The 24,292-nt window shown below is 36.6% G+C and overlaps 2 protein-coding genes across 3 annotated transcripts; one reads left to right on the forward strand and one right to left on the reverse strand.

The window, feature by feature from the left end:
• Positions 1-3,318: 3,318 nt before the first annotated feature.
• mmp23bb (matrix metallopeptidase 23bb) lies at positions 3,319-11,844 on the forward strand. Its single transcript, XM_058751649.1, has 8 exons — positions 3,319-3,762; positions 5,579-5,709; positions 5,987-6,126; positions 6,259-6,426; positions 8,272-8,436; positions 8,823-8,933; positions 9,117-9,243; positions 10,729-11,844. Exons 1-8 carry the CDS (start codon positions 3,679-3,681, stop codon positions 10,922-10,924), a joined length of 1,122 nt encoding a protein of 373 aa, XP_058607632.1. The 5' UTR covers positions 3,319-3,678; the 3' UTR covers positions 10,925-11,844.
• A 238-nt stretch (positions 11,845-12,082) lies between these two features.
• Positions 12,083-23,900, reverse strand: pcyt1ab (phosphate cytidylyltransferase 1A, choline b). 2 transcript variants are annotated; one of them, XM_058752193.1, is made up of 9 exons: positions 23,779-23,900; positions 21,057-21,161; positions 20,867-20,963; positions 20,671-20,787; positions 20,107-20,258; positions 18,738-18,816; positions 18,519-18,661; positions 17,924-18,112; positions 12,083-14,215 (listed from the first exon to the last, which is right to left on the reverse strand). In XM_058752193.1, exons 2-9 carry the CDS (start codon positions 21,159-21,161, stop codon positions 14,015-14,017), a joined length of 1,083 nt encoding a protein of 360 aa, XP_058608176.1. In that variant the 5' UTR covers positions 23,779-23,900; the 3' UTR covers positions 12,083-14,014. The 2 variants fall into 2 exon arrangements, with proteins under 2 accessions (XP_058608176.1, XP_058608175.1); XM_058752192.1 differs by lacking the exon at positions 23,779-23,900 and adding an exon at positions 23,361-23,636 and having other exon boundaries at positions 12,084-14,215.
• Positions 23,901-24,292: the final 392 nt, after the last annotated feature.

Below are 24,292 nucleotides of genomic sequence, written 5' to 3' on the forward strand. Positions count from 1 at the left end.
ATATCGTATGCCATTTTAAAGTTTGTACCTTTTAGGTTTGTATCTTTAAGGATCTAAATCTATCGGATAACTGAAAATTAAGGAAAAAGACTGTTAAAACTAACCATTCCAAACAAGCGTTTGGAGGTTTTATCTGGACTCTTCGTTTACTACGAGCAGAGCTCTTTTTAAATTTTATGCGGAATTTTTTTTCTGGATGGGTTTATATTGGCTGCAGTGTACTGTAATCCTCTAGATGGAAGCATTTAATCAAACTGGCCAAAATACTGGATGCACGAACACAAGAATGTGTAGAACCTAGTGAATTATGGGTGTTCATCTGTGGAGAAAAAAGAAATGACGTGGATACTACGTCAAACCCTCTGCATGAGTGAGACTTCTAACTGAAAAGCCTTTTTGCTTCATTGTTCAATGGCTTTGTTTAGCACAAAAAGTAAGGGAGCTTCAGTCAAACATATCAAGAGCTCTGCGTAACACCAATGGGTGGCACAGAACAAACTATTACTTAAAAATGAACCATGTGAAGCAGTAAAGTTTGACAAAAACTCCCAAAAATGAAAATTCTGTTAGCAGTCTTGGGCAAAGTTACTTTTAAAAGTAATGCATTACACTATTGCGTTACTCCCTAAAAAAGCAGCTGCGATACTTGGTTACTTTTTATGGAAAGTAATGTTGCGTTACTTTTGTGTTCCTTTTTCTCATCTAGTCTGGGCTTGTTTGTTTGTTTTTAATATAAAAAGTTCTATTTAAAGCCTTTTCACACCAAATGTGAAACAAATAGGCCTCTGTCTTTATAGTAGCTTTCAACAGGATGGAAAAATGTTTCCTTGTTCTGAGGAATACTGAATCTGTTTTTGTGCAACTGAAAAGAGTAAATACATGTTCACATTTAGTGAAGAACTACAGTAACATGTTCACACAGCGCACACAACGCCTCTGCATTTACTCATGGTTTCTCTCGACATGGGGACAGGAGAGCTGTTACTCAATAAATGGGAAAAACTGGCATTATTTGAAAGAGTAGCTCAGATATCTTGTAAATTCAAACGTAATGTGTTACTTTACTAGTTACTTCATGTTATGCGTCAACACCGTCTGTCACTCATTTTCATGTCGTTCCAAACTTGCATGACTTTTTCTTCTGTGGAACACTAAAGAAGATACTTAAAGAAAAAAAAACTGATTGTTTACCAACATTCTTCAAAATATCATCTTTTGTGTTTCGCAGAAGAAAAAAAAGTGCATGCAGGTTTGGAATTACACGAGTTTTCCCTTTTGGATGAACTATTCCTTTTATTCATTGGTTGGCAATTGAGAAGATGGTGTGCTCTTGTCATTGCTGCATAGAATGGCTCTACAAAATGCAATCTAAATACAAAATCTCTTTATATTTAATATACATTTACATAACTGTTTTTGAGTTTTATTGCTTTGACATAAGCAACACAGAAGAAAAATTCAGCAAATGAGACTATTAGGAATGCATACAAGCACTGTTTGTGGGTTTGGTTGGTTGTTGGTGGTCTGATGTTTTCCTGCGGCAGGGAAGGGCAGGGGGTGTTTGTGTGGGAAGTCACTCATTAGCACGAGTATTTAGGCTGACGTCATGGCCAATCATTAAGTGGGTGCAGGAGCCAGAGGACCTACTGATGGATCGATGGCCAATTAAACTCTCATCTCTCAGGGCCCCTGAAAGAAAATCTCCTGTCCCGCTAGTCTTTTTCTCCTCCGTCCTTCCGTCTCCCTCTCCCTTTCTTTTTCGCTCTTTCCCAGAGTGAGTGACAGGGAAGGGTCAAGCAGCCCCCGGTTCCGCAGTCACCTGGAGTGCAGCCAAAGCCTGGGCCTCCAGCCAAATTCAAAACCACTCGCAAAAGATATGAGGCTGCCTTTCAGGTGCCCTTCTCCAAATCCATGTTTCTTTCTGCTTCAGGAATTCCATGCTTTATGTTAATGCAGCGGTGTTAATGACACTGACTGACAACCAACCGTCAGCTCGCTGAATAGCGACACGATTTCCTTCTGTAGAGCTGAACTCGACTCGTTTTGTAATTGATGAACTTTGCAACATTGATACTAAAACAACACTTGAGATGAATAATGACACTATTGTCTTCCACAGCTCAAATTGAGTTTGTTTACAACATTGACACTAATTTTCCTGTTTTATTAATGTGTAGCTGCTTTGAAGATGATCTGTGTTGTGTAAAGCGCTGTATAAATGAATGACTTGACCTTCGATGGCATTGTGCTTATATATATGTGTAAGCAGTCGTAATTTGATTTTAAAATATTAGATTAGCCATTTGCTACTGAATGGGTGCCCAGTCCTTGTTTGGAGTACAAGACTAACTTTTTAATGAATGCATCGTCTTGTAGACGTCATGCATCATGAATGTGAAGCCAACAGCATTGAACACCCTGTACATTGACCCTGCAGGTCAAAGAAGATATCCATCATAAGCGACTGACTTCCTCTCAGAGAAACTGACTTCTCTCCATAGTGATGTGAGAGTTAAAGTAAAGCACTGTAAAAAGCCCTGGCTGTTCCTGAACCCTCCGAAGGTCAACCAAACTAATGAGGTTAGGGCTAGAAACTGATTGGCCCCGAATGCCATGTGTTATGCCAAAATCTGCAATTCTTCACAATGGATTTTTAATGAGCCCAGTTTTATGCATGCTTAATTTGTGGCCCTTTCGAAATGCTCCCTTGCATGTTGGCATGCGACTCGAGTGAGATGTCACTGAAACTGCAGAAACGAGGAGTTGAAAGTGAGGTAAGCTTTTAAACTCTCAATATTTTTCTGTTTTGTAGAGCGTAACCAAGGTTGTTTTTTTTGCAGGTACCTGTTGTGATGTACTGGAGGTGTTGTTTAGCCTGCGGTGAAATCCAGATATACATTCATATCTGTTGGGAAAATGAAGAGAAATTCGCAGTAGTTTTTTTGCCCAAAATACATTCTTTCCTACAGCTGAATTTCGCCAAACAAATAGCCTGCTAAAATGATTTTATTCCATATTTATGATTTTTCTTACATAAGATACATTTTGGTCGCTTTATGTTTCCGCCGACAGGCCACGCCCCCAAAAACACCTTGAGGACGCTGACATTGTGACGTCACTCAGGTGACGTGACCTGAATATCGGTGTTCCAGAAAATTTGGCAACTTAAAATTTGATAAATTACCTATATGTCAGGTCAATGTGAGGAAAAAAAAAAAAAGTGTTATGTTAAAATTTGCTTTTATGTTTTTGCATGCGTCGTGATAACGCGACGAGGAAAATATATACTCACAGCATTTTCGATTATTCTGCTGCTCTGAGTTGATAAACAGAGGCTGCACATGCATGGAGAGTAAAGGGAGGAGATGAGGAGAAGGAGGAGGACATTACACTAGAGCAGGGCGGCGCTTTGTGCTCCTGCGGGATCCTTCCTGCACCCCAGAGAGAGCGAAAGTTCAGAGCAAGAAGCAGAAGTGCATTAAATAAACTCTACTGCGAGTGTTAAACACATTCAGCAGAAACATTCGCAGGAATCTGTCTGTCCTGAGGCGCGGACACATCTGTCTCCAGCGCGCGCCTGGATGCGGTTAGTTCTGTGGAAATACTTTCTTACTCAAGAATATATGGATGAAGCACGAAGCGGAAGGTAATCCTTGAGGAAAGTTGTGTGATTTAAAGATGCGCTGGGTTTGTTCCTGCGCGCTGCTGCTGCTGCTGCTGCTGGATAATGCCGTGTCCGTGCCTGCGTGGAGAAAACCCACGGTAAGCGCTCGGTATCATCTCAACTTCATACTGTTGTCGTAAAAGAACTGAAATCACATGCACGGGTTTTCAGGAGCCTTCAGTATAAGTTTAGCACTGGCACACGTCAATTAAACTGTTACAAACTAATTATTTTATTATTTTCATACATGCATTTTTAAGCATAGCCTACTAGAATGTATTTACTTTTACACCGCTAAAAGGTGGTATCTTGAAGCAAATATTTACGTTGAAAAAAAAATTTGCATTGCATTAAACGTGAAATTTTGAAACGCAAAGACTTAGTAGTAGGCTATTCTCTTGTAAAAACCTACTCCAGTAATCTTTATCTTCGAAAAAAATTGACCAAAAAACTTTACTTACTCATTTGTCAGACTTAGACATTCACTGGCAGTTCACGTGCATTTTATTTTTTTTCTGGAAAGAGTTGTAAAATCTTTGCAAAGATCAAAAGGAGGAGGAAGAGAGAGAGAGGAAGAGTGTTGAAGGTCACGGGTCTCTGGGCGGGCGCGTTCACATATGGGTGACAGATCTTCCACAGAGTTACTGACTGCAGCTACTGAACCACAACACAGCAGCACAACTCAAATATGTGACCCTGGACCATAAAACCAGTCATAAGGGTCACTTTTTGAAATTGAGATTGTATCATCTGAAAGCTGAATAAATAAGTTTTCCATTGATGCATGATTTGTTAGGATAGGAGAATATTTGGCTGAGATACAACTATTTGAAAATCTGGAAGGGTGCATTTTTGGCAAAAAAGGAAAAAACAATCATTTTGACCCATACGATGTGTTGTTGGCTATTTCTACAAATATACCTGTGCGACTGGTTTTGTGGTCCAGGGTCATATATGTGGAATTTTAATATGAGACAGAATCTGTCATTAACTCTACTGATTCAGTTAATTATCTGCTCCTCTAAAAGTTAACAAATCTGATACCACTAGCAACTTTATTTTTTTGTGATGCTAATGCAAATAAAAATAGATTACTTTTAAAAAGAGTACTTAGTACGGAAAAAAAAAAAAAGTACTTTAAAAGGATAAAAGTGTGAACTGAATGTAATGTTTTGGATGCTTAATTGCATGTTAGTTGCGATTAAATGAGATTAAATGTTGTTTGACCCAGTTTATGTCATTTCATAATTACTTAAATTGTCTTTGAAATATGGTTAAAATGTACTGCTTAACATTACTGACAAACACTTATGGTAAACTAAATACAAAACTACATTAATGTAATTTCTTTTGAAACTTGTATGTCATGCATTTAAATTAGTTTTGAATTAGCCTACAGACTAGGTTAAGAAACAGTCATGAAAGTGGCCTTTTATTTCATTATTTAGTACAGTTTATTGAAAATACATGTAAGATTTGAGCACATTTAGTACAATTAAGTGCACTTGTTTTTCACTAGGAATAAGCTTGAATTTTGCTTTAATGACAGCAGGATTGGAGCTACATGAACTCCACAGTTTTGAGATGATCCAAAGTGTAATCTACAGTATATCTTAGTTCACATGGCCAGTGTTACAATTCTGCTTATTTGATTTGTGAGACATATCTTATTCATTTTGCATCATAATGCATGGGACATGGAGATCTAGCTTCCTGCGTAGTTTAGAACTCAAACACAAGATCTTTGCAATCATTCGAGCAGGTTATATCTCAGTTCTGCAGGAAGGTAGATCTCCTGAACTGAGCATATTAACAGTACTTTAGTGGATCAGAATCATGATATATGATGATATTACATTCAACATCATAATATCTGCCACTCTTTCAGCATACCTTCTCCTGTCTTCCTCTTAGGTGGCTAGTGTTCATTTGAATAAACCGTGTGTGCAGACGGAAGCGAGATCTCACCGAGGTCCGGCCCGATACAAGCGCTATGCCATCAACCCACTGGGATACAAGTGGGAGCATTTCAACGTCACCTACAAGTGAGAGAGACACAGGATATATAAAAATATGTTGACTTTCTGAAAGAAGGCCTTTCTAGTGCTGTGCATGATTGTGAAATGCCTAAAGTATGACCGGACAGATGCATGAGATGATCTGGGGTTCAGATGATGAGGGATATTTTAGGAAGGGCAGACTGATTTCGGGAGTGTTGGTTTTTTGTAAAAGTGCGTTCTGATTGATAGCAGACACAGAGACTCTTTGAAAGCGTGTCATTCAGTTTTGGCTGGAAGTAATTTATGTTTCTCCCTCTTCAAGGATCACAAAGTTCCCCAACACACTGAATAAAGATGATACCCGCAAAGCTATCAGCATTGCCTTCACCAAATGGAGCGATGTTTCTCCTCTGACTTTCACTGAAATCACCAACCCCAACAAAAGTGCTGACATCACTATAGGTAAATAAATGTGCAGGAAAAGAGCCAAAACATCAGGCATGTGCACTTTGGCAGGCTGACAGAGTACTCTATGCAGTTTTTTAATCTGCTTTTTTTTGCATGAAACACTAACACCTCCTTTTTCTGAGTCAGGCTTCTACACGTACAATCACACAGATTGCTGGTGGTCTCCACTGCACCCGTGTTTTGACGGGCTGAACGGTGAGCTGGCCCACGCCTTCCTCCCCCCACGTGGAGAGATTCACTTTGACAACCATGAATTCTGGATTCTGGGCAAATCCCGCTTCAGCTGGAAACAAGGTACTGCTCATTGATTCCAATATTGAAAGCTTAGATTTTTTAACAGGCTTTTGGTGCTTTAACCAAATTTAAGTGGGGAATGATGAAATAAGTTGGTGTAAATATGCAAACGTGTTGCTGTTTAACCAGTTGTCTGATTCAGACAAAATTCGAGATTGTGGAACATCTATTTCTAGTCAAATGGAAATCGAAAACACCAGGTGGTTTTTAGTTTCTAGATCACTTGTTTTGCTTCAAAATTTATTTGCTAAATCTTTACATTAAATTTGAACCGATGGTGGCGCCACAGAGTAAAGTGTTGTGCACTGTATAGAGATGAATAGATGTATTTTGTAAAAGGCTAAATACAGGAAATGCATCGTGTAAGACAGGTGATCAAGTGCAAAGACCGCAAATGTAAGTATTGGGACAGACCCACTGATGCCATTTTTAAGTGTGTTCTCTTTAGTAATTTTGCTTTGCAAAACTTTCTAAGTGCTCAAAATGCCACAGGCTGGTCAAAACATTCAACTCAGCCCAAACATGTATAATGACACGTTTTACACTTTCAACTAATTGCTGATGTTCTAATCGAAGTGTAATCTTTTAAATGTAATCAACAAATAAACGAAACCATTAAATATGAAGGTTTTGTAAAATTTGTGTTCTTGCATTAATCTAGTGCTTGTTTTGTGTGGGCTTGGCAAGTCAATTAAAAGAAATTAAGGTCACACTTTCTTTTAAGGTCCAATTCTCTCTGTTAACTATTTACTATGACTTTTGCCTCAATAAACACCTAATTGGCTGCTTATTAATAGTCAGTAAGGTAGTTGTTAAGTTTAGGTATGGGGAAGGATTATCTACAGTATCTAAATGGGGTAGGGATCTAAAGTATGGTCATGCAGAATAAGGCATTAATATGTGCATAGTAATATGCATAGTTAATAGTCCTAAAAATAAAGTGTTACTGGAATTAAGTATCATCTTTTTTGAATTTATAAGTACTAAAATAATAATTAAAAATAAACCTACATGAGATCAGTTATAAAAAAGAAAAAGAAAAAAAAGGCATGCACATCCAAAACCTGAATATGGCTCAGGTGCAGGAGAACAAAACAACAATAAATGAAAAAAATGTGATATCTGCACACTGAAATTGCACCTCCAGAGTTTATTAACATTGTGCCTGACGAAGACCTGACTAGTCAAAACATTGTGCCTTTTTGACATCTGTATTTTTCCATTAGAAAACCATTAGACATATTGGATCCGTAGTCTCCTGCACATAGTGGCTTGTGAATGTACAACAGCACGAATCAATGGGGCCAAGCCTTCTACCATCGATGCTTGGCAGTGCTTTCTTTTTGATATACGTGACTGTATAAAGGAGTGACTTTTGTGTTTTTCTTGCCTTTCCCTCCCTTTGATTGGACTTTGAGATATTGAGTATGTGTCTGTTGTTGTTTTTATTTTTTATTTATTTATTTATTTTTTTTGGATGTTATGTATAAAAAAATAAAAAAATAAAAATGTTGATAACAAAAGAAAACCATTAGACACTCGTTCATGGGTTCACCAGAGCAATGCCATTTATTGGCAGACCAGTGGATTTTTCACACATTTTGGAAGTAAGGTTTGAAACACTATGATATAATGAAGCTTTGTTTACTGAAATCATGTGACTTGGGGAGTTTGATAAAAGCTTCATAAATGTTCATGAAGCAGTGTTTTAAAGTGTTCATCGCTAGTTCACTTTGAATTTTAAATGTTTGAACTCAAAAAGGAACATACTGTAAGGAGATATATTTACACTCAGAGAAATCCTCCATCTATTCTTTGATTGGATGGCATGTTATGTCTGCACAGGTGTGTGGCTGAATGACCTGGTTCAGGTAGCTGCTCATGAAATCGGTCACGCTTTAGGCCTCTGGCATTCACGGGACCCTAATGCATTAATGCACCCCAATGCAACATACACGGGTCAGAGGAACATCGCTCAAGATGATATCTGGGGCATCCAGCGCCTTTACGGTAAGTCACATAGAAAATTGGAACTTTTCTTCCATATTGTGACATACATAAACTGTAGGGCAGGACTTGGTTCTATGAATCAAACTGGATGTTGAGGTGTGGGCGTGGCATTTAACAGTGGAGGCGGAGTTTCAGTGACCAAAATGATTGGTCATTTTCACCCGAAGATCCAGTCATTACATTTTGATTAAACATTACGAGGTCAAAAATGAAACATGCACTGATGAATTGTTAACAGTAAGCTCTGTAACATGCATTTAGAAAATAGATAGGTTGAATTTTTATTGTATGAACCTTAAACATAAGTGATTTTGAACATGTTCACATCTCTCCAGAGTTTTAAAGCTCATGCTTGTTTCTCTCATCTGTGTGTGCGTTTGCTTTAGGATGCATGGACAAGAAGCGTGTGTGTGATCCTTGGGCCCGCTTGGGTTTCTGTGAGAGGAGGCGGAGCTTCATGAAGAAAAACTGCCCGCAGCGCTGCGACCTGTGCTACGGTGAGACACTGAAAACATCCTCCTCCAACATCTCCTGCAGCGCTGGCTTCCCGTCCAAAAGCCTTCCACTTCCACACAGTATTCTTCTTGGTGCATGTGGACGGACATCATCCATTACTTTAAACAGCAGCGGTGTTATAGACGAACACAGCTGACTCTTTAACATGCTGGTTTGCTCCTCAGAGCCTCTGGATGCTGTGTCTACACCGACACCTCCTCCTGAAAATGTGAAGATCAAAATTGTGCCTCGTGGAAAAGTTGTGGGCTTCCGCTGTGGGACAAAAAATACCAGAGTGCCTCCAAAAGTCAGGTAGAGCATCCTTAACCCTATAAAGCCTGATGTGTTATATTTTATGTATGCAATCTACTACATACTTTGTGTCATCTGATTGAGTTTAAAATTGAAAAAAACGTCCACCTTCAGGTTGTGGTTCATGTGTCTTTTTGTTGTAAAATCTTTATGAAGCAAACATAAAAATAACTTTTCTATTACCAATAATATTTCAAGATGAACACATAGACTGAAGACTGAAGTAACTTAGATTTACTTGTTTATCCATTCATCATTTTTTTTTTTTTAAATGTTAAATGCTAAAATCTGAGTATCAAATGTGATCAGTTTTGAGGAACGTTTATTTGTCGATCTGTCAATCATTATTGTAGTGCATCACATTATATGTTTTGCCCACCATAAAACTACAGAGCTTTGATCATAAAACTAAGCATTTAAATATCATCTTACTGCGACATTATTGGAAATATATAGTGACAATTAAAATGTATATCATTTTATTTGATTAGTCTGCTATACTGTTATAAAGATTTACATTACAAGCTATCAGAAATTAATCTTTCTTTTTGACCATATAAATATCAGCATCAACCAAATTGCATAGTTTTGGCCTCTGAATAAAACTGTGTTTTTTTCCTTCTTGAGTATGAGTTCCACGCTATATGAGCCTGATATATCAAATATGATACTAAAGAAAAACACATGCAAATTCTTATATATAATATTTTGTCTAAAGGTTTGATGAACTGTTCCATTTCAACAAATTTGGATTTTCTTTCATGTCAAAATCTTAACATAAAGATCAGGGGCCTCATTTCTAAAATGTTGCGCAGAGACCATCCTTATATTGATCTTACGATCATTTCTCAAATATGCGTACGTGTGATTCATAGAATGAACGCATGTACAGAAAACGCGTCTCTTTCAGATGTGACATCTATGAATCGCAAATGATCTTGAACTTGTGCGCAAATGAATGGTTTCAGCTCTCTGCCTTGTAAACGACTCCTAATTAATGTCATTAACATGTAAAAGATCGTCAGCCATCATCCAAATCCTTTCATTTAGAACAGCGAGCTGCAAGAACAGCTTACATTTCCAAAAACCTGCAGTACTCCAAGAAAATGTGCGTATGTCTGCTCAGACCCTGATGTGACGCTCAGCACTTTTCCATGTCAAAGACAGTTTTTACAAATATGAGCGTTGGTGTGGATTTAAGCGTATGCACACTCTAAGATCAAGCGTATACACGCTTTATAAATGAGGCCCTAAGAGATTAAATTGTTTAATTTTTTTTCTCCTCTGATAATGATAGTGAAGTATTCAAATTTAAATTTTTGTTTTTCATGTCCATTTATGAGCTTCCAATAGCATCGTTCATATGCAGTCGAGGTCTTATGTTGATGCATTCATCTTTTTAATGTAACAATTATGGAATGCATCGTTTTTGAAGCTTAGTTTCTGTCCAGAGTATCTCAGCTGCTTTGTTTCATCTTTCATCAGCTGGTATAAGGACGGCGAGCAGTTGCTGACATCCATTCCTGGCTATATTGTAATTAAAGATCGGGACCTGCGGCTCGTGGCCAACGAATTCAACGAAGGCACGTACACCTGCTGCATCCATCGGCGCGGTACTGTTGTCTCTGCCAACTCGTGGGCCATCCGGCTGAAGCCAGAGCAGTCGTCCAACAACAGCTGATGGAGCGATGCTGATGTACTGATCACATGCTCTACCTCCAGGGCTCCAGAGCACTCAGACCAGCTCTCCTCCGCTGCAGCGCACACAGCTCTGCTTGCTGCTCAGAGTCACGATGGACGACCTGAACAAGCTGAGATCCAAAACAATATTTGGAAGGACCACCAATTAGATGTTCTTTTGTACTTCTGCTGCAGTGATGACAAAGGTGCTTTTTTATTATAAGGTAAACGCCACTTCTGAGGCATAATATTTAGTTTCAAAGATGCTTGAAAAATCTCTGAAGGTAAAAAAAAAAAAAAAAAAGGAATTAGACGTTTGCAAAGGAACAGTTTCATACTCAGCGGTGCATGTGAGGTCCCCAGTTTTACAGTAGCCTTGATTTTAGTGTTTGGGCCGTTCACACCGTGGACTATAACAATAACTATGAAGTGTTAATAATCATTCTAATTCTTTAGAGAAGTCCACACCACAACTATAACAATAACAACTGAGGTAAAAATTCAAGCAAGTTTGTTTAGCGCTTTTTAAAAATACAGATTGTTTTAAATCAGCTTTACAGAAAAATTGTGATGTTAATGTTTATGACAACTTATATTCACTCCTTATAGTTGCATTTAGCAGATTACAGCTGGGCGATAATATAGTGGCATTTTACAATGAAATAAGAATATCAAGCAGTTGATATTTGCTATGTAGTATATATAGAGATATACTATAAAGCAAATCTCAACTGCTTGATATTTGTATGTATGTATGTGGATAAAGTTGGATATGACAATTTATGACTTCATACACAGGAACAATATCATTCGAATAATTTTCAGAATTTTACAGAATTACCGAATTTTTTTTACAGCTGATGAATCATAAAAACATCGAAAGCCAGTCAGAATCCAACCACTCGCAGCTTAAAGGGATAGTTCACCCAAAAATGAAAATTCTGTTATCATTTACTCCCTCTCAAATAGTTCCAAACCTGTATGAATTTCCTTGTTCTGCTAAACACAAAGGAAGATATTTTGAAAAAAGTTTGTTTGTTTTGGGGCACCATTGACTTCCATAGTAGGAAAAAAAAATACTATGGAAGTCAATGGTGCCCCAGAACTGCTCTGTTTCCCACATTCTTCAGAATATCTTCCTTTGTGTTCGGCAGAACAAAGACGTTCATACAGGTTTGGAACTACTTGAGGGAGAGTAAATAATGACACAATTTTCATTTTTGGGTGAACTATCCCTTTAAGCACTTAAAGTGGCAGACACGCTATAAACAGAACGTTAGAACCCCTGTTGCAGTGGACACTAATATAGTTATTGCTTTTGGTGTGAATTGGCCTTTAGCTTGTTAACTGTACAATTATTTTAGTTTAACTGAGTTTAAACAAAATTAAGTTGGTTTTGCGGCCCTTGTTGAAGTTTACTGAAGGCCTCAAATGGACTTCCAATGGAGTCCCCAAGTTGAGAACCACTTAAGAGAGGCAGGCATTCAGATATGAGAATATGAGCTTATAAAAAAATGATGTGAATTTTATAGAGTTCAGGCATGTATCATGCAAGGCATGTCATTTATGGTGGGAAATATAGCCTTGTTTACATGTGCTGGTGCTTCAGGACACACAGGGCTACTGAATGATTTACTCTCTTAAAAATAAAGGTCCTTTATTAGCATCTGTGGTTCCATGAAGAACCTTTAACATCCGATAAACCTTTACATTACACAAAAGGTTCTTCACAGTGGAATAAAGTTCTTTATGTTATTAAAATGTTCTTCACACTAAGAAAAAATTAACTAAGAACACAAAGAACCCCCCCCTTTTGGAACTTTATTTTTAAGAATGCAGCTGCTAGAACTAGTAATAGAATTTGGAAAACAGAAATGTAACCTGAAATATCAAACATCTGTATCTGATGTTACGCCCATTTAACTATTCAGAAGTGATAGGTTAATGTTAGTTTTTTTAAGTCATCTTTTTCTAAAATCATGCGTTATTGGACATTAAAGGTGCTGTATTATATTGTGTGTGTTTTTGATCCCCATGAATAAGTAACAAGCCACAAGACAATACAAGAAAATGTGTTTTTCTTTCAAGATGGTTTAGTGATTCACTGGCATTATTCACACAGTCCTTTTGATTCCCAAAAATCATCTAAAACAAATCAAATCGTAACGTTTCTGATCACAAGAATGCCAAAGTTGTCTTTTGGTCTGCTGGCAAACACATAATCCTACAGTCATCTCCTCCTGTCCTATGTAAACATGTAAACAAACAGGTCCTGGTACTCTTTCGTGTTAACACTGTCCCTCAGCGGGCTTGGGTAATGTAAACATTCAGCAAGCAAACCCTTTCCAAAAAGACTGGGACCCATGCCACAGACTAGCACAGGGTTTAAATGGAGGTGCTAGACGCCGTCACTGCCAAGCCCCGGAATTATTACTTCACATCAGAGTCTGAGAGAGAGAGAGAAAGTTCGTAAGAGGAACTTTAGCAGAAACATAAAAAGGTCAGAAAGACGCGTGAACATTCAAAAAGAACGACTGAGTAAAAACAGACTTTCAATACAGTAACCAGCGTAAAATGAGAAGAAACATTCCAGAACTATACAAAGACGACCGATCCTGAAGTTTGCTGTCCCTGGATCCCTCCCCCATCCTGGAATTAGTCTCAAATTTGGCCCCTGTTCAAGTATGAAAAGATCTGGACAATGAAGGCAGGTGAGGGTGCATTTTATGCACAACCGAGAATGAGATTATGTGCAAGCAGACGCTCTGTCGCGTAACAAAAAAATAAGAGGCGCTAAAAATGCATAATTATGCAAGTTCCAAGCCAAATACGATCCAAGGAATAGGCCAACAATATGAGCCTTTTGGTTTAGTGGTGTGTGGCAAATCTCTCCGAAGCGAGAGGGAGACGTGGGATCAAAACCTTTAGAAAGTACGGGTGGAATAATTTGGTCACTATTGTGCATTTCAATACATTTTTCGTATTCAAATAAATCTTGAGCTAGTCCATCCTTCATTTATATTCTTGGCTACTCAAAATGGCTTAAAGAAAGTGTATAATACACGAAGAGCTTCTTGTGAGCGGATGGGTCCTAGTCGTCCTCATCTTTGCCTGTGTAGTGTGAGCCGCTGTGATGAGGAAGAGGAGGAGAAAAGAATGGCGAGGAGGTGAAGAAGGGAAGACGGAAGGTGGGGGACGGCGAGCGCTCCTCGCGGACGGGACTGCTGCTGGGGCTCTGTCTGGGACTGATGGCCTGTAACATCCGTCCTTTTCCCTCTTTCAACATGTGCTTCTGTTAGACACACAATACATCCTATTAGTGAATTACATCAAATTTAAAAAAAACATTTTTTTTTAAATTCCTTGTATTCACTGAAAATCTGCTTGAATTTTATTTCCATACTCTACCAGTCAAAAGTTTCTAATAATTAAGATTTTTTTATGCTTATAAAAAGTAGTCTCTTATGCTCATCAAAGCTGCATTTATTTGATTAAAAATAAATATTAAAAAAAATAAAACAGTAAAAACTGATAGCGTGAAATTATTACAATTTAAAAGATCCGTTTCCCAGCTTATTTTAAAATGTAATTATTCCTGTGATCAAAGCTGATTTTTCAGCATCATTACTCCAGTCTTCAGTGTCACATGATCCTTCAGAAATCATTCTGATATGCATGCTGCACCAGATTTGATGTCAGCAATGCCAAATATAATTAGTACTTCTGGCTTATCAGTGGATAACAACTCAAATTTCGGATATCTTATGACTTCAGAAGGTTTAAGGTCTTAATACAGCGCATGGACCATTTAAATAGTACATCACCAAACACTTTTATTACAGGAGAAAGAGCAGCTTGGATATTCAGCAAAAATCTTCCACAGAAAATGAAATCTTATGAGGGGAGCAAACTTTAATTTTTCATTACCTATTAATTTACTCATTAAAACATCAATGCTTAAGATGTGTGGAAGAGCTGCAACTAGGGTTGGGTATCGTTTGTTTTTTTTCGATACCGGTGCCAAATCGAAACTTATAAAAAAATAAATAAAACATAAATAAAAATGACCAATTAATAATTGGATTGGCCATCAGCACTAAACACATGATGTCTTTATCATTCATACTGGACGCCAGAGGGCGCCCTTGCACAAAAAAAATCCACATATCCAGTCACAGAAGTAGTACTCATGAACAGTGTTGGGGGTAACGCATTACAAGCTACGTAATCAGATTACTTTTTTTTTTTTTTTTTCCAAGTAACTAGTAAAGTAACGCATTACCTTTTAATTTACAAGAAAATATCGGAGTTACTTTTACATGATGTTACAGTAGTTCTAGACTAAATGTGAATGTGCATTAATTCATCCCACTTGCAAAAAAACTGATTTAGTATTCATCAAAATTAATTAAAACAGTGAAATGCAAACTCAGAATATGACACAAACCTGCAATAATTAAATATGTTAAATAAATAACACAAAAGTATCTAATCCTGTTTTATTAACCGATGTCTTTGCTGCTGACCTTTGATGATGCAGTTCAACCATACTAAGCAGAAAAATAACTTTTAACAATTAGATAAACTAACAATTGTGCTTCATTGTTTTTTTAATTGCTGAAGAGTGTTGAACCTTCTTCTCCTGTGTTCTACTGTACGGAAATGAATTTACTTTTCCTTCAGCCTAAGGTTTATTCATTACACTTTTTGGTGTGAAAGGGCTTTTACATTTGCTATAAATAGAACTTCTTGTATTAAAAACAATCAAGCCCTGCTCATATTTAGAATGTAACGCGAAAGTAAAACAAAAGTAACGAAATACATTACTTTCAATAAAAGGTAACTAAGTAACGTAAGTTAGTTACTTTTTTAGGGAGTAACGCAATATTGTAATGCATTACTTTTAAAAGTAACTTTCCCCAGCACTGCTCATGAAGCTCCAGGAAATCCCTAATATGGACAAATGCATTGCTATCGCTGTAACTGAGTAAACAGAAGATACAAACGTTTTGAATAGGGATGCAACGATTATAGATTATTATGCATTTATTAATTTCACAACATAAAATCACATAAACACTTTTTAGATATTAAAGTGTTATTGATTGCTGCCTTTTGAAACAGAAATAACACAGTAACCAATAATACAGCACAAAAAAAAAGTACATCTCTCCTATTGGAATTAAAAAAACGTGACCTCTGCTCTGTAAACATCCATGTCAGTATTTCCCTTTTGAAAATAACAAATGGAAATTTGGATGTAATGTTTTCATTTTGTATATTCTTTCTACATTTCTTTTGGACCTGAGGTACAGAACTTGGAAAGATGGTGAAAAATAAATTGACTTATGAATAATACTATAACAGGGATGATAAATCACAATATTAATTAAGTATTATTAATATAAGACTAATATTAACTGGTAACACTTTACAAAAAGGTGTCATTTGTTAACATTAGTTAATGTATTAACTAACATGAACAAACAATGAACAATGCATGAATTACACTATTTATGAATCTTTGTTAATGTTAGTTTATGAAAATACAGTTGTTCATTGATTATTCATGTTAGTTCACAGTGCATTAACTAATGTTAACAAACACAACTTATGATTTTAATAATGCATTAGTAAATGCTGAAATTAACATTAACTAAGATTAATAAATGCTGTAGAAGTATTGTTCATTCTTAGTTCATGTTTACTAATGTTAACTAATGAACCTTATTGTAAAGTGTTACCTATTAACTTTATCCCACAGAGGACACTGTTACTAATGAGGGGAATAAACTAAACTATTATTGTAATCAACTGTCATCCATACTTATTCATTTTAATAATCTTTATTCATCTGATTTTACATATGGGCTGAGAAAATGTCTATAGACTAGAGCTAACGAACTTCGCGTCAGGTGGTCCTTGCCTTCACGTCGTGCATTAAAATTGTTTATTGCATAGCGAGAACAGGTTGGCTAGCCGTGCATTATCCCTTATGTATTAGCATTTTAACAGCAATTTTTACGGCACTATTTAAATGACGCCCTGGTCATTCTTGGTGTACCCGAAATGGTCCCACACTATCGATTCAGTCATTTCTCTGGTGGAAATAAAGGATCGCTGTTTGGTTCCTCTGTCATAGTTAATCTAGTAGCCTCCATGTCTCTGATAAGCAAGGCATTTTAAGATGGTGCACCACTAGTGTAACTTTGTTTTCGTTTTGCGCAAGTTTCAACAGTTCTATTCCGTGCAACAGAAACACTCGGTGTAGCAGAGCCTTTACGATTAATTAACCGTGACGTTTTAAAGCGCGTTTAATCGTAAAACCGGTTAATCGCTGCATCCCTAGTTTTGAATGATAAAACAAATACAATATACACTCGACTACGACAATGTATAGTTTATCTGTGTTATTCAAGCCATCTCTGGTATTTTCATAATAATTATATTTATAATCCATTGCTAATCAATGTATTAGTAGCCTACGGAACATATTTTCTGCCTCATTTTGTGACAAGAAGCTACATCAGATCACACAAGGAAGCATTTAACTGGTGTTGTGGACTAAAAAGGTTATAATGTTCTCTATTGTTGGACAACAGGTTTAAAAACGCAAATACAAGAGAATTTTAGATTTAGGCATTTTAATTTAAGCATTTTTAGCTTAGCTAGTTAACGGAAGGCTACCTGCTGCCATCAGAGCAAGAGTAATTTCTGCATTCACGCGCTCCTCGGATGCTCTCATTTCCCAAGTTGTGCTTTTAAATCGGAAACGCTCGCGTTATTGCAAAGATTTGTTGGACGTGTATTATTAGAGCTTTCCGACTTCAGTTCACGTGCATTTTCTCAGTTGGGAAATAATTTTTCACGTGCGGTGCCAGTGATGATGCTTCTTACGTTCGTTTCGGAGAACAGGCATGGCACCGAAATCTGCGTTCTGATTCGGTTCTAGTACATTAGTTAGGTTTCGGTGCCCAACCCTAGCTGCAACCAGACTCACCAACGCCCCATCTGGCCCGAACATCTGCAGGAAGTTCCCGATGAACTCGCGTGATTTCTCCTCCCATTTCTGAATGAGGTCGATGCCCTTCTCCTCCACCTTCTGCACAAACTCTTTACTTTTTTCCTCCACGTCTCGGACCTTCTGCTTCACCTTATCCACATGCTCTTGCAGGTGGTACTTCTTCTCCTGGGAGAAAGAGGGCAGCAGAGCTGACATCTTTGAATGGTTGTTATTAAAAGGATAATTCACTCAAAAATACAAATCCTGTCATCATTTACTCACACTCAAGTTGTTTCAACCTTGTATAAGTTTATTTCTTCTGCTGAACACAAAAGATGATATTTTGAAAAAAGCTGATGGCCCCAATTGACTTCCATATTATTATTTTTTTTCATACTATGGAAGTCAATGGGGACCATCAACTGATTGGTTATAGTTACCCATATTCTTCAAAATACCTTCTTTTGTGTTCAACAGAAAAAAGAAACTCATACAGGTTTGGAATAACCCGAGGGTGAGTAAACGATGACAGAATTTTCATTTTTGGGTGAACTGTCCCTTTAAGAGATAGAAGGTGTTTAATCACACTCACGTTGATGAAGCTGACGTTCAGCTCTTTGGCAGTGTAGCCTCTCTGCAGGTTGCGGCGCACGTAAACATCATAGTCACGTACTATTCGTGTGATTATATCAGACGTGGAGATGCCCTCTGTTCTCTGAGTTGGTGCAAACATACCTGAAAGGAAGATTTGAGAGCATATATTCTAATAAAAACAATTTTTTGACTGTGTTTGCAAGTTGCTAATACCTACCTGCCTCCTTTATGTGTTTGTAAACATCATCACTTCCTGCTGAGATGTATGGGATGTCGTCATGGGCGACAAAGTCTATCTGGGGACAAAATGTTATCATATTAGTGTTGAAAACTTTCTCTGTTTCACAGAGTGAGACAGTTCTGTGTTGATAATGAACCACATTCAAAAATCAAGTTCAAAATCGACGATGATGCCAATATTTGTCTTAATGATTTTTTTGACTTGTAAATCGTTTTTTTAATGTTACAGAATAAGGTAACACTGTATTTTACAGTGTCCTTGATACACATTACATGCACTTACTATAGTAATAACAATAAATTATGAATAATAACAAGCAACGAAGCCTAAACCAAACCCTAACTTTATCTCTATAGGAAGCATGTTATGAACAGTGTTGCTTCAGTAGTAGTAGTAATATACATAGGAGTAATATAATGCCCAGTGTTGCTTCAGTATCACTGATACTATTATTGTTTTTGTTAATATTTTAAATTAGATTTTACCTTTTAAATTAGTTACAATTTTAGTCATTATGTATATGTCTATATGTGACCCTGGACCACAAAACCAGTCTTAAGTGTCAATTTTTCGAGATTGAGATTTATACTCCATCTGAAAGCTGAATAAATAATCTTTCCATTGATGTATGGTTTGTTAGGATCGGATAATATTTGGCTGAGATACAACTATTTTAAAATCTGGAATCTGAGGGTGCAAAAAATCTAAATATTGAGAAAATCGCCTTTAAAGTTGCATATTACTGCATATTACTGATCATAAATTAAGTTTTGATACATTTACGGTAAGAAATTTACAAAATATCTTCATGGAACATGATCTTTACTTAATATCCTAATGATTTTTGGCATAAAAGAAAAATCGATAATTTTGACCCATACAATGTATTTTTGGCTATTGCTACAAATATACCCCAGCGACTTAAGACTGGTTTTGTGTTCCAGGGTCACATATAGTTTTTTTAAAATTATAATTCTGTATTTTATTTCAGTTAATGTTTATTTCAAGTAACAAAACTTAAAAAAAATGGATTTACTTTTGCTATAATTACCCTGTTTGTTAATTAATTATTAACAAACGTGACTTTGAATTGCTGTTGAATGGAAAAGAACTGCATTAATAATTCTTCATATAAAGGAGGAGTATATAAATTACACATTTTTCCTTTCTGAGTGAACTATCCCTACAACCTTTGTGGTAACCCTGGGAAATGTACATTTACACATTTGGCAGATGCTTTAATTCAAAGAATTTGATCAGTTCATGCATTCCCTGGCAATCAAACCCATGATCTCTAGCGCTTGAGCCACAGGAACGGAAATATGATGTTGATCTGGATACTCACTCTGTGCTCGGACAGAAATTCAGGCGTCAGTGTCCATGGAGCGTTGCGGACCACCTCATCAACATAACGACAGTGACTCACTGCGTCGTAACGTTCATCCTCGTTCATGACAGTGAAACCCTTAAATTTATGCGTCAAATCATCGCTGCACACTGAAAAACCAATACGGTTTATTGAACTGCATTAGTTAACATGAACCAACAATGAAAAACACTTCTAAATCACTTGTTATTCTTAGTTAATGTTAATTTAAACATTTACTAATGCATCATTACAGTCATAAGTTGTATCAGTTAATAATATTTAATGGACCTGAGCTAATATGAACCAACAACGAATGAACAGTTGTATTTTCATTAACCAACATTAATATTTAACACTGTAACAAATCTATTGCTCATTGTTAGTTAATGTATTAAATAATGTTAACTAATGGGACATTGCTTTTTCAAATCAGTTTGGTGACACATAACTGAAATGAAGAGCTGATTTACTGGTTAAATCTGATGTTTTACACTATTACAGTACACTATTATATACGAGGCAAAAGATGTTCAAACTCACCACCCACAATGAGATGCGTGTTGGGGAAAAGGCACTTGGCCTGCATCAAAGCACGAGCGTGTCCGGAATGAAACATGTCAAAGATCCCGTCAGCATAGACGCGAACTGGTCGGTCCTCTAATGAGAATACATACAGGTCATGCAGAGAATGTGTATACGACGAGGGTAAGTGTGGCTAAAATCAACATTTACACACCTGGAGTGCCACGGCGGGCTTCTTCCATGCTAACACGAACGTATAGGGTTTTTGCAGCCACCAGCTCATCAGCGAACGGTGCAGGTTCAGTCAGGCCCTAAAGACACACATAAGATGAGTCTATCATGTGCACAGGAAATGATATCATCACATTTGAGTGCTGACTGACAGCAACCTTCCCGATACTCACCAGAGTCCTCCGTGGAAGTTTTCGGAAACACTCGGCCTCCTTCATCTCACCGTTCAACTCCTCTCTCTTCCTCTTCCTGCCGAGGCCTGAACTGTGTGCCTCCATCTCCGCATAGAAAAAAAATACACTGTTACACTTCTCCACACTACTCATGCGTTCTTCATACAACAGCTTTGTGTAACAGACAAATTCAAGTCATTAATAACTGAAAATCTTCCCAGCTACTTTTAATTTCTTTTCAGTGGACAGTAAAAATCATAGTGCTTACATGGAAACTGCGATTTTTGCTATTTTATATTTTGCACAAACATATGCACAGTCAAGTTTTTCCCATGATATATCTATACAGCGTGAATTAAATCAAATATTTATTATTAAATACATATGAGCATACATAAATAATCAGATTAATTTTAGACTTTAAATTGTGGTGTAAATATTGTACATATGAATTCAAATGACTTTCTTTTTTTACTTAAGTATTTATAATGATAATATAAGACACATTTTAATCAATAAATCTTAAATACTCCATTACTTTATGAAGGAATGTTTATATTAGGGATGGGTACTACTGACAGATTTTACAAATCGATTTAGGTTGCAATTCGAGTTGTAATTTGACAGACTTTTTTTATTAAGAAAATGAACATATATATATATATATATATATACACACACACACCCTGGACCACAAGACCAGTCATAAGGGTCTTTTTTTTTTTATTATTGAGATTTATACTGAATAAATACGATTTATACTGAAAAAATAAATAAATCTGGAATCTGAGCGTGCAAAAAAAAAAAAAAAAAAAAAAAAAATTAATAAAAATATACTTTAAACAAAATCACCTTTAAAGTTGTCAAAATGAAGTCCTTAGCAATGCATATTACTAATCAAAAATTAAGTTTTGAAATATTTATGGTAAGAAATTTAAAATAAAAAAAATATCTTCATTGAACATGACCTTTACTTAATATCAATGATTTTTTTGCATAAAAGAAAAATCAATAATTTTGACCCATACAATGTATTGTTGGCTATTGCTACAAATATACCCCAGCGACTTATGACTGGTTTTGCGATCCAGGGTCATATATATATATATCAGGTAGTTCATTTTCTTAACCTAAAAAGTCAACTTGCACTTACTTGTAAATCATACAGGGAAACTATAATATTAAAAGCTAAAATTAACAACAGAGTCCTAATTTAATTGCTATGTATTTCAGATATAATAATAAACATTCAAACAAAAAACTGAGTATTATTAAAATAAACTGAAAAAAATTCCACATAAGGCCGATTTAAATCAACCTTTAATGACATAATTCTGTCTATACTCCACTTTGTTGTTTATATAAACATGGTTATGTTTGTAACTTGAGAAACAGGTTATGGTTTCTGTGGTAATCAGCAGTACAGTATGTCACAGATGGTGTCAACAGATCTCCACCAGGAACATTGGGTCAATGCTGACCCACATAATTTCAACATGATGAAGATGTAGGACAGGCAGAGATGTGACACAGTTTACAAGAGAGGGGCACTAGAGCGGAAAACAATCAATGTTTTCACCCCCTTTTCTTGCTTCTAAACTGCTCTATTGTTCGCTGTGGAGATGCTCAGTGTTCACTTCAATGTCCTCAATATGTTCAGCTATAAACCTCAGACACGAAAGCAGACAGACCTCCAGGCTTCCCACAGCTCTGACCAATCCACTGTCCAGACATATGAGGACCACGACTATCATTTTTTGTTTTTTTTAAATGTATGGTTTGTCAAAAGTGACTGGACCCTAAACAGCCTAGAACGGAGCATAACTATAGCCACTGTAGTTATTTGCATGACTTTTTAGTTTTGTTCATTTATTATCCGTTTCAGCATCAAGTTCAAAATCTATGATGATATTTTTTTTGTACTTTGTAAATTGTTTTTAATGTTACAGAATAAGGTAACACTGTATTTTACATTCATTTTGCATGTGACAGAAGGCCATGAATAATATATCATATATTATTTATAACCTTCTCTAGGTATTTAAAAAAAAAAAAAAAAGTGTCGTTCACAACCTCTTTGAACTATGATGTTCAAACTATTATATAATTATTTTATTCAAATAAAAACAACATAAACAAAGATACACAGCAGAGGCACCAAACTAACAATTTAAACAGTTACTGCACAGAGTAACGCCGATGAAAAGGACTTTTTCCTCAATGCAGAGAAGTTTAAATTTAAAGTATTTCTCTAAGTAAGATGGGGCATTTTATTTTGAAATATGATAACATATAAGTACTAACCATGATTCAGAAGCTGGTTTCTTCCACGAACGCGCCTTTCCTCGGTATCATAAGCTGAAGACCGCGCGTGGCTTTTGAGCGCCAGAACAACCCATTTCTGTTTTAAAAACTTTATATTGCTGATCCTCCATATGCTGCTGATATGACAGCTCTCCCTTCTCACTACTACATCATCATCACTGCTCAGTAACAACACGCACACTTCCGCTCATGTCATGTGCCACACTTCCGCTTTCAAATCCTCCCATCTAGCGGCCGCTAACAAAACTACAAGAGAGCACTTCTGCAGTCAGTCAGGCTGCTTTTAAAGGATTATGAAAGGTTCATATTTTGGTTTTGGGAGTCCCCATCAACAGGCTGAAACGCATGCGAGGTCAAAAACACTTTCATTTTCTTATAATATGCTTTTATTTTTTACCTTATTTGCTCAACGACTCCCAAACGATTCGCTCAACGATTCATTTTTCCAAACTCCTCCTTTGCGTGACGCTAATCTGCGGTGATTGGTCGATTTTATTTAATGAAGTGTTTGTGAGCTTTTAACTCTCCAAAAGCGGCATCTAGTGGCAAAGAATGAATTTGCATTTTCATTCAGACCAACGCGAAAATCAAGTTTTCCCAAGTCTGCGCGCGCAACAATTGGGCGGGAAATATGCTAATTTTTCATGTTGACGTCAACATGAAACGGCTTGGGATTCGTTTTAAAAAGGACTCGTTTCACACTGTAAAAATTTTTTTAAAAAGTTGAGCCAACTTAAAATTTTAAGGCAACCAGCTTCAGCAGATTTTTTAGTTTTCTCAACAACAATAAATTTGAGAATCTCCCACAAAAATAAGTTGAGCAAACTCAAAAATCTGCTGAAGCTGGTTGCCTTAAAATTTTAAATTGGCTCAACTTTTTACAGTGTAGGGGCACTTTAATATAATATAAT

This window comes from Onychostoma macrolepis, chromosome 18, assembly GCF_012432095.1.
Source record: "Onychostoma macrolepis isolate SWU-2019 chromosome 18, ASM1243209v1, whole genome shotgun sequence".
NCBI classification, from domain to species: domain Eukaryota; kingdom Metazoa; phylum Chordata; class Actinopteri; order Cypriniformes; family Cyprinidae; genus Onychostoma; species Onychostoma macrolepis.

Coding starts and splice junctions, on each gene's coding strand:
- mmp23bb (XM_058751649.1), top strand. CDS start 3,679: ATGCGCTGGGTTTGTTCCTGCGCGCTGCTGCTGCTGCTGCTGCTGGAT. Junction 6,127..6,258: donor AAGTGCTGACATCACTATAG/GTAAATAAATGT, acceptor TTTCTGAGTCAG/GCTTCTACACGTACAATCAC. Junction 8,437..8,822: donor GGGCATCCAGCGCCTTTACG/GTAAGTCACATA, acceptor CGTTTGCTTTAG/GATGCATGGACAAGAAGCGT.
- pcyt1ab (XM_058752192.1), bottom strand. Junction 20,964..21,056: donor AACTTCCACGGAGGACTCTG/GTGAGTATCGGG, acceptor GTGTGTCTTTAG/GGCCTGACTGAACCTGCACC. Junction 20,788..20,866: donor AGCCCGCCGTGGCACTCCAG/GTGTGTAAATGT, acceptor TATTCTCATTAG/AGGACCGACCAGTTCGCGTC.